Raw genomic sequence first — 16,063 nt, forward strand, 5'->3', positions numbered from 1 at the left:
TCTTGTTGCTTGAATTATTCTGGCAACAAAGGAGTTAAGACTCCAAGCTGGTCTCTTTGTGGGATAGAACAGCCTCTTCCCTCCCAAAACCAGACATCTGGATTTAATAAAACTGAGCAGACAAGGCTGTGCTCCCTCCCCCCTTTTATGAAGAAACTGTCAAAACATTCCAATGGTGTGAGCTAGAATCCAGCACAGAGTTTCCTGGCAAAACACAAGATGCCAGGTAGAGTCATGGCTCTCCAACATGCCTTACTCCTGCTGCTTATCCTGGCCAATGCCATTGACGGGCAACAGCAACAGTTAATGGAATACATGGAGAGGCGGATGGCTGTCTTAGAGGTGAGAGCGTGAGACCGGAATGGAAAAGGATGCACCCTCCATACTGTGCACACAGTGTGAGGAGTGATCAAACTTGCTGTTTTAGGGGCTGGCTCCTAAGAAAAGGCGCTCCAAAGAAAAGGGGAGTTCATTACTGGGGGCTCATCTAGGGCTCCAGAGACTTAAAAATTATTTTCAAACTGATCTATGTCCTAAGTAGCTATAAGAGACAATCATATATTTTAAGAGAACGACAAGCAGTGTTGCCTATGACCGTTGGTAGTCTGAGAGCTGAGAGAGTGGGGTAGATGTGCAGACCCTCTGACTGTGTGTGTGAGCATGAGTTTCTTTTTTCTTTTGAGGGAAGCCCAGCATGGTATGGGTCAGATACCGTCCCTTATTCCAGAATGTCATTGCTCCTTAGGATATACCTCCTTAGAAAATCATTTCAGAGCATGGTGCTCCTGTACCACGCTATTCATTTATCAATGAAATCTTTATTTGATAACTCTACAGCAGTTACTAAGATGGTTAGGAGATGGGTGCATGGCGCTGACTGAGGGGAAGAATAATGAAATTGCCAAGACAAGGCCCCTTTAATGTGTAGAATAACATAACTGCATTTTGCTACCTTTAAAAAGAAATATATTTGTAGGAAAAAATGACAGTATATCTGCAGAGTATAGCTAATAATGCAGAAGGCAGATTAAGACATCTCAGAATGAACTGGTATCTAACATGTTGGAATTTTAAAGAAGAGTTCATGGAATTGGGAGTCCAACACTTATTTATTTAGTCTACAAAGCAGAGGTTCCTGTAATCTTTCAAATCCTATGTAATCTGGTGCTCAGTGTCCAGCCTGGATGCCATATTTAGCATTTTGGAACCGGTCTTTTCTATCCTAGTTGCCTGAACCCTAATCTGAACGGAGTGTGGCTTGCTGAATGCCCTACACATCACTCTTCCTATCTTTCCTCAGGAGCGGATCTCCCAGTGGCATGACCAGAGCAGCCGATACTCCAGTGAGCTGAGGGATTTCAAGAACAAGGTGGTTTCCATGCTAGAGTCAGTGGAGAAAGAACGGGAAACTCTCCGGGCAGAGGTAGAAAACACAGCAGTGCGAGTGGACCGCCTGGAGCGAGAGGTAGACTATCTTGAGACCCAAAATCCTGCCCCGCCCTGTGTGGAAGTAGATGACAAACTCATGGAAAATCAGGTTGCCACCACCAAGAAGCGCAAGAATGAGAAGTATGACAAACTGACAGGTGAGCGGCAGCTCTCTCAGATGTGCTTACTGAACAGCAGGCTTCAGCGGCTCTCTTTTGTCTGTGTGTGACCCTCCCACTGAGCTGTGGCTCGTTAGTGGAGCACCTACTTTGCAGGCAGAATCCCAGCTCATGACACCTCCAGGTAGAGCCGGAAAAATTCCTGCCAGTAGCCCTGGAGAACCACTGCCAGGCGCTGTCAAGGGTACATTGGCGTTAAGCAATGGGACAGCATATAACAACTCTAAATAAATACATACATACATACATACATACATACATACATACATACATACATACATAAATACATACATACATACATACATACATACTGGGCTAGTTGGACCACCTGACTCAACATAAGGCAGCTTCCTGTGTTCCCGTGTCCCTCAGAAGAAAGCGTAAGTGTCAGACTTGGTCTCCATCACACAGAATGCATGCTTAGCGGCATAGGAGACAGCTATGTCTTGGGAAGAGTCATAGTCTTACTGTTATGGGACCCTTTAAAAAATGTGTAGTATACAGCTTGCCCCAGAAGGGTAGTGGTGGTCAAGACTGCCAAAAATGCAAATAGGAAAACTTCGGTGGTCATTCCCAGTTCTGTGAGATTGAAGAAGGGATCACAAAATTCTCAAATGACACCACCCCCTCCACTGCTCCCATTTAATCATCTTTTACAAAATAACGATTGCTGCAGAGGGAAAGAGGGCAATCTTGATGTTTGTTACTTTGTGAAAAGAAGCGCACCTTAAAGGAGCAGCCTTCTACTGGTTACACACCGTAAGGATGTTCATAGGACATGCACAGGCCTTTGAAGATCACCACCACCATCATCACAAAGAGCCTATTGCATAATGGTGGGACTGGTGGAGCAGTAGTGCTGTACTTAATCATCAAGTGATGTCATAGGGACAACCCGACTGGGGAGGGATATTGAATCTCTCACCCCAGGAGCTGAATACTATTTTGTAGGTGGAATTCTTTCCAGTGGTGAGTGGAGCTGAAGACAAAAGTGATGGAGCCAGAATACAAAAAATGCTAGCATATTTTCTCTCAAAGCTCTTACTGCTAGTGGTAGAGGCATTTTAAGGTTTTATAGTAGGGAAGTGGGACTGTGCAAAATCACCAAATAATTAGTGGCCACTAGAAAAGTGTGTGATCCTCTGGGGAATCCTGTCAGGCCAGCTTAGTTGCTCATGCACACTATATTCAGCCCTGGACTTGAGTTCCTGGATCCTTGCAATAGAGATTTCTGATATTTGTACAACTGCATTCTGCACACTGCCTCATGATCAATGGATAGTTATTGAGACGAGAAGCACTGAGAATGATATTTTACTTTGAATGCGGGAAAAAGCCTTATCCCTGCAACAGAAAGGGAGATCTTTTAAAACAAATGTGCAGCAGCTATTGTTAGGCTATGTCAATATTAAAGAGATCTAAAGAACCAGCTTACTTCGACAGCAAGTTGGTGGTGTATGATGCAATGCTGCATCTCATTGACACCAGTGAGATGTATGTGTACTTGTGTGCAAAGATTACAGCCCCAGAGACTTACAGCCCTTGCACATGAGCAGCTCTTCAAGGCATAATGAGTTGTTTTATAAGGCACACAATTTCTCAAATTCTCACAAAGCTGATTTTCTTGTAGTAGGGTTTTTCATTCATGGCAGTGATTTTGGCCCCAAACTAAATCCTGTCTTTTGCTAGCTGCATTGTTGTGTCCTCCCTGGAGAAATCACACAATATCTTGGTTCCTCACCTATCAGTTGAAATCCTGCTTACCCTTAAAGTGCCTCCACACATCTGTGTTCATACCGCAGCACTCCTACGCACTTGCCTCTTTGCTCCCGATCAGATTCTACTGAGTTTACTGGCTTTTGCTTGGAAGTATTTGCATGTAATCGGTTTGCTCAGAAGTGAAATCTGTGAACATATGGCAGATCATAATTACATCCTTAGCTACAAAGGGAGCAATGGTACATGTTAAGAACCCCTGATGCCACATTTTTAAACAAGTCAATCAGCACTGGGATGATTTTGAGCAGAGAAGTGGTAGGCAGGGAAAGGATTTAGCACACATCCCCCATTTTACTGCTTAATAATTCTTCCAAGTTATTTTTCTCCTTTTTAAAGAAGGCATTTGGGGGTGTCATTATGCATATTTGTATGGGAGATGCATTTACCTCTCCGGGTATCCTGTGGAGAACTGAGCTGATTTCCTTTCTCCTCAGGCTTTGCTCTGCCCCTGTTCAGTTTTTATTATTTATTTATTTATTTATTAAAACATTTTTATGCCGCCCCATTCGCCGAAGCCTCCGGGCGGCTCACATCATCCACAGTTTCCTCTGTGGTGGCTGATGGAGTGTCATGTAGTAACTGCAACATACTTCCTTTGCTTTTTCTGGGTGAGGCAAAATGCCCAGTAGGAGCAGGCACAGGAGAAATGTCTGCTCACTGACAACTCCAAGAGCAGCCAAGGGATGATCAGTGGATGGAAAAGGACATCTATAATGGGCTCAGTAAATCAGACACATCCACAAAACTCATAAGCTGAACAGTTTTAGAAGGCAGTCCCATGTAGAGCACATTTGAATAGTCCCAAGCTGTTTTGAGAAATGACAAAGAGAATCCTCCAGAATAAAAATAGTGGGACAAAGAGCTTCTTACAAATGTGTCATTCCTTCATGCAATCAAGAGATTGTGAGACAGACATTGCTCTTTTTCCCAGCATGGGTACAAAGTGAGGAGGAGCACCAGTAGTTTAATTCATAGGAAATCAGTCATGAAAATAGCATATAAGTGAAGTACTTCTCTACTGAATGTACTGGAATAAACTAGAGCACTCCGAAATGGTAGGTGTTGCACTTTTGTTGGTAAGCATTTCCTGAGAAATCTGATGGGCAGGTATGGGCTGGATTACACCATCATGTTCTTTATATTCCAGATATTCTGAAATTTACTATTTGCTCACATGACTTTATATTGTGTTTTCATGTACAATTTGCAATTCTGTGCTATAGCATTGCGGGACAGATCCAAGCATATAAGTATCCTCTAACTGTTCTTTATAGATTGCAGTGACACCGTATCACAGGTGAAAGCCATGAAAATTTTAAAGCGATTTGGCAGCACAGCTGGACTCTGGACCAAAGACCCACTGAGCAATTCAGAGAAGATCTTTGTCTTTGATGGTACTAGCAATGACACTGTGTATGTCTTTCCCAGAATGAGGGAGTTCACACTCTTCTCTGCTACCCGAAAGGCTACCCGCATCAAGTTACCCTACCCATGGGTTGGCACTGGACACTTGGTATATGGAGGGCATCTGTATTATATCCGCCGGCATGGCACTTTCCAAGTCATCAAGTTTAGCTTGGCCAACAAGACTATTGTTGATAGTTCTGTCTTTCCAGCTGAGGAACAGATCCCTGTCTTTGGTCTTTCATCCTACAATTACATTGATCTGGTGGCTGATGAGGAGGGGATCTGGGCTATCTATGCCACACAAGAAAACGAGAGAAATATAGCCTTGGCCAAACTAGACCCCACCTCTCTAGACATTGAGCAAATGTGGGACACCCCATGCCCTCGCGAAAATGCGGAGAGTGCTTTTGTCATCTGTGGAGCTCTCTATGTGGTGTACAATACGCGGCTGCCCAGCCGGTCTCGTATCCAGTGCGTTTTTGATGTCAGTGGCTCAATGGCACCTGAAGATGCTGCCCTGGTCTACTTCCCAAAGCGGTATGGCTCACATTCCAGCATGAAGTACAATCCCAAAGAGAGGCAGATCTATGCCTGGGATGATGGGTATCAGCTCATTTACCGAATGGAAATGAAGAAGAAGACTGAAGTCTGAAAATGGCCCACAGCTGTGGTGGGGTGAGCATCAGAAGCATATTACAGTGCCATAAGATGTGATTCAGCTGCCTACTCCTACCAGCTGTACCAGAAAACCAGCAGCCTCAAGAAGCACTGACTGGATCGGACTTTTAAGAAAGAAACACCTCTCTTATGTATTAAATGCTTTTTAGCAGAAATGGCTTGCATTTTTATGGGACCTACCACTTTTGTTTTGTTTTGTTTTCAAGTCCAAACTCAAATTAAAAACAGCATTTTTTAGAAATTATAAATTATCTTATGTTAAATAAATGTTCATGTTCCAGCTGAAAGACTGGAGAAAAGCATTGCTCCTAGCTCTCAGGCAGAAGGCAAGTGTCCCTAAATGTCCATGCTTCCCTATAACTTAGAGGTCAAATTGGCATCTCTGTCCTTCAGAAGGAAAGCTCAGAAGGGGGTTGTGAGGTGGTGAGGAGGCATTCGGGGCTTTATTAAAAAATACTCCCCTAGCATATGTTTACTGAATTAAACCAGAATGTAAAACTTATTTGTCTTCTTGCTCTTCCTGCTCTCAGATGCTGTAGCATACCTGGACAGTCCAGGTGATAGCTTCCTGATTGTTTCTTGTACCTTAATTGTTGTTATTGCTATATCTATGTCTGCCTTCTGTTGACTGCAGGATTCTGCATCAGCTTTTCTTTTGATTTTTTTGCATATGCCCCTGAACATATCACAGCAAGGTAGCTGTTGCAGCAGATTTTGAGGTCCCACCTGGAGAGTTTCTTTGGTTCATTATACTTTTCTGAGTTTCTTCACCTGTTTCTTCTCTATTAAAGAAACATTAACTTCCATGTGATTAGTCCAGATGCCTTAGAATGTCCCCATCACACATGCACAATGAAAGCATGGAAAGATAGGTGTAGAGGTTCAGCACATGAAGGGCACCAAGTTGGGAACTAGCTCCATTGCAATGTCATCCTAATTACCAGAGTTGTGTGGTTCTTCCAGGCTATTGCCTTGCTACCTAATTCCTGCTCAGAACAGTATATACCCGAATGGCTGACTTGTCATTTTTGTGGCTCTTCGAACAACAAGACCTTTCAGTTTTATTGGTGGTTGTCTCTATCTGTGTGTTGCAGCATGGCTTGTGCCAAACAGAGATTGGGTGGAGTGTGCAAAAGGAAACACTATTCTAGTGTTCTCAGGGGGCATGCCCTTACTTGGGACCTAACCAGGTTGAAAGGAAGGCATTAGGCTTCTGACTCTGATGGGTCACATGTATGCCCCACTACATACTTGTGGCTGTTGTTGGAACCTCAGATCACTTGGGGGCTTTATAAAATCTCCAGATGTCCACCGTGGCACTGATCAGGTCTCTAAACCATCACTGCATCTTCCATCGGTTCTCCATGACTTCCATCAGTTTATGAAAAGGAAAAAAAGGAAGACAAATGCAGTTAGTTCATTTTAAGATCATTCAGGTGTGAATGCCCCATAACAGACTTTTGGTTAAAGTACTGTTTGAATGAGTATGATGGTGATGCACATACCAGGACAATTGGTGTGATGCCATCTGGAAGCATAGGGGTAACATCCTGCAATCAAACCTTGCTTTAAAATATAAAGAAGGACTGCATGCAGATGTATCAAAGTTATGTACAACCATCAAGCACTGTGTGAATGCCCTTTTGCTCTTCTCAGGATCATTCTTTGTAGCTAATCTGGTTTTGTGAAAGGTGATTTATTTCACCTGAGTCAATTGGCTACAGCCGCACCAACTATGATAGTCATTCCGTTCCCAGGTGATGATGTGCCTCCTGCTCATGAAGCTGAGCATCTTCCTTCTTTGTTCCATGCACAGATCAGGCTCTTGCAGTTCTAGTGCTTTCTCTTTTGGAAAGCAATCCTATCACCCCTAGGTAGCATCTGAGGTACCACAGGATGTTCTTTCTCTCTAGCATTTGTAGGCAGGGCTAGGAGTACAGAGGAGGACATCTGATCATGGATGTTCCTACTCCCAGCCCCTCCTGGCCTCTGCAGAAAGCTTGTTTTATGTGGTTGCAATGGCATGGTCAGAGAGAGAGAGAGAGAGAGAGAGAGAGAGAGAGGGAGGGAGGGAGGGAGGTGGTGTGCTGGTGGAATAGAAAGTGAGAAGAGAGGAGAGAATCTCCTCTAGACAGGCTCAGAGGCTGTCTAGCTCTTTGAGGATTTAAATGGAGGAATGGAGGAGAAATTGCTTGCTTGCTTGCTTCTGCTGCTGCTGCTGCCGCTGCTGCTGCTGCTGCTGCTGCTCTGCTGGAATTTGCTGGCAGGGCATAGGATAAATGGAGTCTGTTGAGCCAGATATTTCAGCCCCGTTAGTATTCCGTGAAGTCATGTTGTTCTGCTTCATGTTGAATCAGGGTGGCTTGGCACTTTTTACTAAGAGCTGCTTTGTTCCATCTACCATACATTAAAATAATACTATATTTATACCCCGTCTTTTTCCCATTTGTGTGACACCTTATATGGGTCCTCCACCTCTTCATTTTATTCTCACAACAACCCTATGAGGTAGGGTAGGCTGAGAGTTGATGATTGGCCCAAAATCACCAAGTGAGCTTCACTGCAAGTGGGAATTAGAACCCAGATTTCCCAAGTTTCAGTCCAGCACTCTCACCATTAAACTGCCCCGGATCTCAATATAAAAATTCTTTGTTCCAAGCACAAAACAATCCCTTTCATTGTTTTATATGTTTTCAAATATGGCAAGCACTATCAGTCTGCCCCATTGCTTCTTGTATCCCACCACTTCCACCACATGTCATGGGTCAATCATGCTCTATTGTTGCTCCCTACTCAATTTATATTTTCTAGGTTAAAACTTTCTCACTCTTCCTTGAACTCTTTTGTTGAACATTATAAAATACCTTGCTTCCTAAACAAAACTGCCTTGCCTCTATTTTTCTAACTAAACAATTGGTCTAAATTGTTGACCTTTTGGCTGAAATGGACCAGCACACACAGAACACATTTAATGCCATAATCTCCTAAAAGCCAAACTAGACAGAAAAATAGAGGACAAATCTCTTCCTTCACACCAGACATGAATGAAACATTTCCCCACCCAGGTGGCACCTCCAAGCTGCAATCTTCAATTCCCATCAATATTACTTGCCCACCTGGATTGTCTGCCAGACACTATTCCAACTCCACTTTCCCTTCTTCTGAGTTCCTTTCCTCATTCCTTCCTTTTTCCAGTTCACAGACATTATTTTCAAACTTTTGTTGCCAGTACTTGTGTCAGGATTGGGCAACTTCTCCTTCCATTGAAATGTTTTATAATCCTGCCTGTGGGACTCAAGCCCTGATCTTATGCCTCAGAGTTCCAAATGTACCTTCATTCCTTCACTGCTGCCCAAACCTACTAGATGATTTCTTATTTAATTGCAGCTGTTTTGGCTTTAGTTAAGAAAGAGAGTGAGAGCGAGAGAGAGAGCATCCAGTGGCAATTGCCTGGCCAGGCATTTGATTGCCAGCACCTCAGTGGACATCAACCACTTGTACACTGAGCCCAATTCATGTGGGAAGGAACCTAACATAGAATTCTCAATGTCTTATCTGAAGTGACATGAGATTTTACCAATTTTCTGCATTTATTACATACTAGTAATTCCTCACACATGGTAATTTGCAGGTGTCTTGCCCAATGTTATCTTCTGCCAGAGACTTTCCTATACTTTCCAATCACTTCTGGAGCATTTTTTTAAGATTGAAGAAGTGTAGAATTATTTGGAAATACTGGAACAAAAGTCTCTGATCTTTATGCAGCTCTTCTAAATCACAGCATCATCTAGTGATTATAAATGGAATCCAGATCAACGCAGAGAAGAAACCTGAAAAAAGTGTAACTGAACCAAAGTGAATTCAGCAAAAAATCTGGAAGTAGGAAGATATTCTTACATGCCTGACTGATGTGTGTGTATGTGTAGGGTTAACCTTTCTCTACCCGTACCTCCCCTGAATATCACCCCCTTCCTGAGACAATGAATCTAAAAGACTTAATCACCTTATGAGCCCGAAGTCTGACAACAGAATTATTAAGAACAACATCAGAAAAGAAAATGAAACCCACCCAACAGAATGTATCTGCAGTTGCTGAGGAAGCGGAGCACCGACATAATACAACCAAGATGTTGAAACTTTATTTTTGCCAGGATAAATTTAAAGTGTATTTTGTTGCAACTATAATAGTTAAAACAACAGTTCTGGTTACTATGCCTGTTTAGTATGTAATCAAATACAGTTAAGTGACCGATACTGAAATCTGCAAATCCCCATTGTTTATATGACTAAACTTGTTTTTATGTTATCTTTAAAAGAATACAGACTCTCTTATTATAGTATATTTTTCACTGCTCCCTTGATACTAGTGGGAGGAAAGGAAACTGCTAGACTCTGCTGCAGATATATATATTTTTTTCCCTTAAGAAAGGCTCACTCGTATCTGCCAAGTTCTGGTCCCAATCTCTCCATTGTCTTCAAAAGCAATTGTAAATGGGAGAGGATGTCCTGCCAACTGGACTACTTCAGCTTGCCAATAGATCATCCTGCCAGAGATGCAAGAGGGAGGTGAAGCAGCCTAGGTCAGCTTTCCCCACTCCAGATGCAGTGGACCACAGCTCTCAGAACTGTCCCTCTCCTAGCCAGCTAGGCAGGAAAAAGCTGGCCCAGCTCCTCAGACACCAGACTGAGGGCTCAGTAGTGGTTATGCAAATTTGTATGTCATCATTTTGGAAACTTCAGACCAAAACGAGTCAGACAGGCAGAGGTCAGAAAACCAGTGCAAACAACAAAGGCTGGATGGTGTATATGTAAGCACTTGAGTTGGAGGGAAAAGATGCCTAATTAAAGTATGTGTCAGATCCAAAAAGAAAAAGGAAAAAAAGATGCTGGAGGAAGAGTAAAGATGGAGAGGCAAACTAGAAGAACTGGTTAAAGTTTGAGAAACCATTTTGGGACCTTAGGCAAAAGCTTCAACTAAACAGTTTCTTAGGTCTTTTTCTCCCCTTCTACATGCCTGCCTCCATCACTTTATTCAAGTTTAATTTAACTCTATGTCTGACTGCAGAGTTTAAAGAGAGAGATTTATGTAACAGCTGGGATCTGGCTTAGCTCCAAGAAATTCCATGTAACTGTGAAGAAAGAGTATGGCTTACTCCTTTGGCACGCCCCAGACTCTGAGAAATGGTGGGGGGATATTATGGGCTTGGAATAACAGAGGAAAATAATTGTTCCCTGCCTGTGATTTTAAAAATTATGAGCATAAGTGGTTGTGTAACTCCGGAATAAACTAGAGTTGGAAGGAAAACCACAGCTGCTGCTTGTAGGTGGAAGGAAAAGTGGCTCCACAATTTTGCTTTCCAGATCAGGTTTGCAACCTCATTTCCTGCCAGAAGTTCCTGTGCCTTTGATGGTGCAGTGTTATAGGAAGCTGCCTTATACCAGGTCAGCTTATCTGAATGTCTTGTCTCCTGGCTGGCACAAGTTCTTCAGCCTTGGGCTGTTTTCATGGAAGCTCCAGAAAGACCAAAAGTATTAGATAAGCGACACAGGGATAGAGCCATTAACAGCACACAGTAAAGATGGTGGCAATGCTAAACAAAGGTCCCAGAATTCCATAACACCCAGAAGCCTAGGGGGACTCCTTTACAGAGGAGAGTTCTCTATTTGAATGGCTTCCCAGCTGAAGTCCAGTTCAAAGATAAAGAATCATAAAGGAAGGAGAGCAGGCAGGGACTGTGAACTTGTCCACCTGTCCTGCACACTGAACAGGCATCCCTTTGATTTTCTTTGTTGGTGATGCCTAGGTGGCCATCTTACACAGTGTAGAAACCGGAAGCTCTGACTGCTATCACAGGAGTTGATTGTGGTGGTTACTTAGTAGTTACAGAAAGATGCACTACGGATACTTAGATGTGTTCTTGCTTCTCTTGTCCCATGAGTGTGTCCTGGCACCAAAACAAGGCTGAGGAGATTGAGTTCCTGTGAGACCCAGTTAAAGTAGGGCTGTTCTGACTTGCCAAGTTGCTCAGCCTTTTCACAGAGTGTTTGACTTTGCCTATATTTGAAGGTCAAGGAATACCCTTTTGTGGGGAAGAGAATTGGTCAGTATTTGTTTGACAAAAAAGCCTTATTCTGAGAAGTCCTTTCTTCCTTTTAGAACTTTGAGAAATTCAAAATGGCTGCTGCCATTAAAAATGCTGCTTTTCTTGCTGCTTACTGGAGGGAAAGGGTCTGTTATAGTGGACCCCTTATATAGTTTAATATCACCATACATGTTTAGTAAAGAATATATCATTCTAAGGAAAGACCAGTAATTCAAGGAGGTTTCTTCAAAACATAAAATCACAGTGTCCCATTCTATGTAATCCTATTTGAAAACCTGACCTACAGCGGAAAATCTTTTTTCTTTTTGTTTGCACACCTTTCTTTTCTTTCCATAAAGAACATTGCAAAAACCTTGAGGATACTTTAATCTCCAGCTGACCCAATGTTACACTATTTTATGTGTGGGTGATCAGAGATTAACACTGCAAACTGATGCATGCTTAAGAAAAGCAAGCCTCTGTTGCGTTCAATGGAACTTACTCCTAAGTCAGCAGACTGAAGAATCAGTAAAATGTTTAGGAGAAACAAAGCTGGGGAAGAGACCATTCTACAAAACGATTCCTCCTCAAATTACTGGGTCAGTTTTATGAATTTTTGATAGAATTGCTCTTTCTCCCACATCCTTTGTTATGCACTAGAGGGATGTAAATATCAAGTATAATATATGTGGTATTGTAAACAAAGCAGGAAAATGGGAAGTGCTTCAGGCAAAGACTGCAGATGGATTCCAGATGTTGCTACAAGAGGAAGTGCTGCTGTGAGGTAAGAGGACAGCCAGATATCACAGAGCAAGCAGAGAGATGCTTTCATTCGAAATATGAGTGAAAGCCCCAGCTTCTGTTTCCTTGTGGCCCTTAAACCCTCCAGCACTATACTAGCTCAGAGTCAATTCTTGGTTTGCACCAATGCGCGCTGTTTAAATTTCTTATTAATTGTTGGGAATGCAAAGGGGAGTTGTTCTTGCCACATGTTTCAAGGGCAGGCAGATTTGGACTAGTCAGATGAGGAGGGGTCCTGGGAACTGATATCCTCAGACTCTGAAGTGGAAGAAGTAGAGATGCTTTTCTCAAGGCCGCCCTTCTCAGGTGTTCAGGCAGTCTCTGGGAATAGTCAGTTTCTACAGCTGCAGGGAGGGGACATGGGGAAAGAGCTCCAGCAGCCAGCCAAGTCTTCTTGACCACATGGTGTGACCTTAGGAAAGAGAGTCCAGCCAACTAGAAGGAGAGAAGACGGAGAAGAGGCTTGCCTGCCTCCAAAAGGGCCTGCCCAGTGGGAGGGGGCCCAGGAGTACTCAGAGGAGGGTTCTCAGAAGGAGTTGGATTCAACAAACTGCTCTGTACATGCTCAGAGACTTCTTTTGTGGAGACTGTGCTTACTGGATGTACCTAAGAGAATAAAGAGTTTTTGCAAAGGAACTCTTTGTTGCTTTGAATGTGTGAAGGAGAAACCTATCTCCTGGCATTAATTAGCTCAAAGGCAGAAGACTAAACTACATGATCCTCTTGATTTTGTTTACTTTAGTGTAACTGCATGTGGGCCTGATCCAGATAGGGCCCATGTGAACAGCTTTCCTGCTCAGCCACTTTGCTTCCCACAAATTCCCTGTACTGCAGGCATTCAAGAAAGAAAGAAGCATTCCATTGGAGCTGATGGACTTTTCCCCTTTCTTTTTAGCTCCTCAGATGGAGGGTAATTTGGAGGATAAAATATGGTCAGGTGCTATTGCTTAAACTTCTTGTTGCACACTTACACAAAATAAAATCAAGAGGGTCAGCTGCACAGTACAGACCCCAGCGTGGTGTGGAGGTAAAGGTTTTGGACTGTGTCTCAGGAGATCTGAATCTGCACTTATCCATTAAGCTCACTGGGTGACTTTGGACCAGTTATTAGCTCTCAGCCTAACCTACCTCACAGGGTTGTTGTTAAGATAAAATGCAGTAGAGGAGGGTTATGGGCATGCCACCAGGGCTCCAGGGAGGAATGGTGGAATATTAGCGTAACATTGTAGGAACAACAGTGGTATTTAATGTAGCATGTAGCCCTGAAGTTGAAAACAGACAGTGTAAGAAAGAAAAGGAGAGAGATTGGGTTTAGCAACAACCTATTTCAGCCAAGCCTAACTGAGGAGGCAAACTGACTGGTTTACACTTATTCCCAGTTAATACTCATTCTCTCTCCAAGGCAATGTTGCAACATCCATTGGGCTTTGGATAACACAAATCATATGCCCTCTGTATGCTGCTTGTAGGTTCTTGTAGAACTCCTCCATTCTGAATTCTGGCCAAAACGGCCAGAACTCCACTGACATGGACCATGTCTCATTTTCTTGATCCTTCTTTGTTATCTGTACAAACCAACAACCCACAAGTCACATTCTTTACATGAAACTGGTAACTGAAATCTTGCCGTACTACTATGGCTAAATGTTAAAACTAGCAGAGCTATTTAAGCTATTGCACACAATTTGCTAGAAAATGTTTGTAATAGCCCCCCCACCCCCACCCCGCAGCATGGTGCCTGCAGGAACCTCCAGCAGTGCCCAGAAAGCAATCCACTCTCTGCCCCTTAAATACATACATAAATAAAAACTGGAAAACGCTAGGACAGTTCTTTCTTTACCTTTTTAGTCTTTGTGTTGTTCTTTCCCTCTCCTCTCCCAGTCTTCCCAGTCCCTCTCCCTCATTCCCTGTAGCCTCACTGTTCCCCACTCTGGCTCATTAGCTCTCTCTCTCTCTCTCTCTCTCTCTCTCTCCTCCCCCCCCCCCCACCACCTGTTTAGCTCACCTTTGGTTAGTCACCATGGCAGCCATTCTTTCACTAGCTACTTCCTTCACAGTAGCCATTGTGTAGCAGTGCCCACAGAAATTTCTCACATTTCTCACACATTTCCGATTTCTCATATTTTTCACACAGGCTGGGGACCCCTAGCTTATTAGGCTGTCAGGGCCTTGGCTAGACACGTGTTGCCCATGGAACATTGCACTTCCCACTCCATTTCTTTACCACTTTTATGGCCCACCATCTTGCCACAGTTGTCATGGGGCAAAAATTAAAGTACTGCTGGCGACACCCGGTAGTAAAGGAATTTGGATAAGAGGATCTGAGGAAGCACATGACAACAGATGCAGCAGCTGTAGTTTTTCTTACAACTTGGGGACTTTGAAAGTAAATATGACCCTGATTATCTCTCCCCGACCCCATTCAAAAGAACTGATATGCTCTCTTGCCAAAGCTTAAATCAGCTTCAGCTCAGCATTTATATGGCATCCTAAGGAAGCAGTAGCACTGAAAAGCATATGTTTTTCTGAGCTTCTGGGAAAACCTGTGGAGGAAGGTAATCTGTAATCTGGCATCCCTAATTGAGCTCTGTTCAGTGTCCTGTGACCCCGCTCTGTTCCTCATGCAGTTGGGTAATACTTTCCTGCGTCTGATGCTTTTGACATGCTGTAGGCAAAAGCAATACTGGTAACTGGTCTTCAGCCAAATCATTTTTCTGCTCCTTTCCCAAGTTTGGCTTGGAGGTCTTAAGGCCCTAGGGAAGAAGCACATTCCCCACCTTTTAACCTCAGTTTGTTAACTGTTGAGCTCAAAAACCTCAGCACTTTAGCTGACAAAAGTGGTGAGGTGGTGGGACAAAATATTAAAATCAGGAGCAAATTTTCCTCCCAGCCTTGGATCTAGATTTACTTGATCTGCGAGGTAATTAAGCCTGGTTTTTCATGTTGCTGCAAATCTTGATTATTTCAAATGAATTTTGAAACAAGCTGCCTAACCAAAAAAAGTGCTGCTGTTCATGGGCATCTCGCCCTGGACATTAAGCTGGAGGTCTAATGGCGTGGGTCACACCATTTTTCTCTTGATATTCAGAAAAGAAGTTAGCACTTTTTTTAATGGCCTGCCTGTTAGTTCACAGCAAAGTCACCCGTTCATTAGCACAGTATGCTACTTTGTCATTTCTTAGTGTATGGCACACCATCTGTAAAGTTTCTGTGACCCATCAAGGCAGGGATAATTGGCCTAATGCAGGCATCCTACGATAGCTAATGGGGAGGTGCCAAAAAACTGCTAAATGAGCTCCATACATGAAGAACCACTGACACATGCAACTTTGGCTTTCGTTTTGAGTTGTTGAGGGGAAAAGGATTAATGAGGAAAAAAAGAAAAGGGGATGTGAAGCAGTCTGGATTCACCAGAGTTCGATCAGGGCATTTATATATAAAGCTGCTTCTCTGGAAAAGGGTCATATAACACAACGGATTTACTTTGTTGGAATTTAAAGGACGCATTTGATATAAAACCACAGGAAGGAAGGCTGCAGAATCTGCTCCCCATCTGCAGCTTTTGCTCACTGAAAAATGAAGTCTTCAAATTTTCTGGGGCCAGATTCTGCATGAGCAGAAGTGGAGGGAGGGGGTTGTTGGTCCTTAGTTATGATGAAGAACGGTAAATTCAAGTTAGAACAAGTGCAAAAAGTAACAGGAATGGAG

At 43.2% G+C, this 16,063-nt stretch overlaps 1 protein-coding gene across 1 annotated transcript; it reads left to right on the forward strand.

Moving 5' to 3' along the window:
- Positions 1-232: 232 nt before the first annotated feature.
- On the forward strand, positions 233-7,141 carry OLFML3 (olfactomedin like 3). The gene is made up of 3 exons (XM_044419296.1): positions 233-342; positions 1,301-1,586; positions 4,661-7,141. Exons 1-3 carry the CDS (start codon positions 235-237, stop codon positions 5,443-5,445), a joined length of 1,179 nt encoding a protein of 392 aa, XP_044275231.1. The 5' UTR covers positions 233-234; the 3' UTR covers positions 5,446-7,141.
- Positions 7,142-16,063: the final 8,922 nt, after the last annotated feature.

Source organism: Varanus komodoensis, unplaced genomic scaffold (assembly GCF_004798865.1).
Source record: "Varanus komodoensis strain SLA01 unplaced genomic scaffold, ASM479886v1 scaffold1, whole genome shotgun sequence".
NCBI lineage: Eukaryota > Metazoa > Chordata > Lepidosauria > Squamata > Varanidae > Varanus > Varanus komodoensis.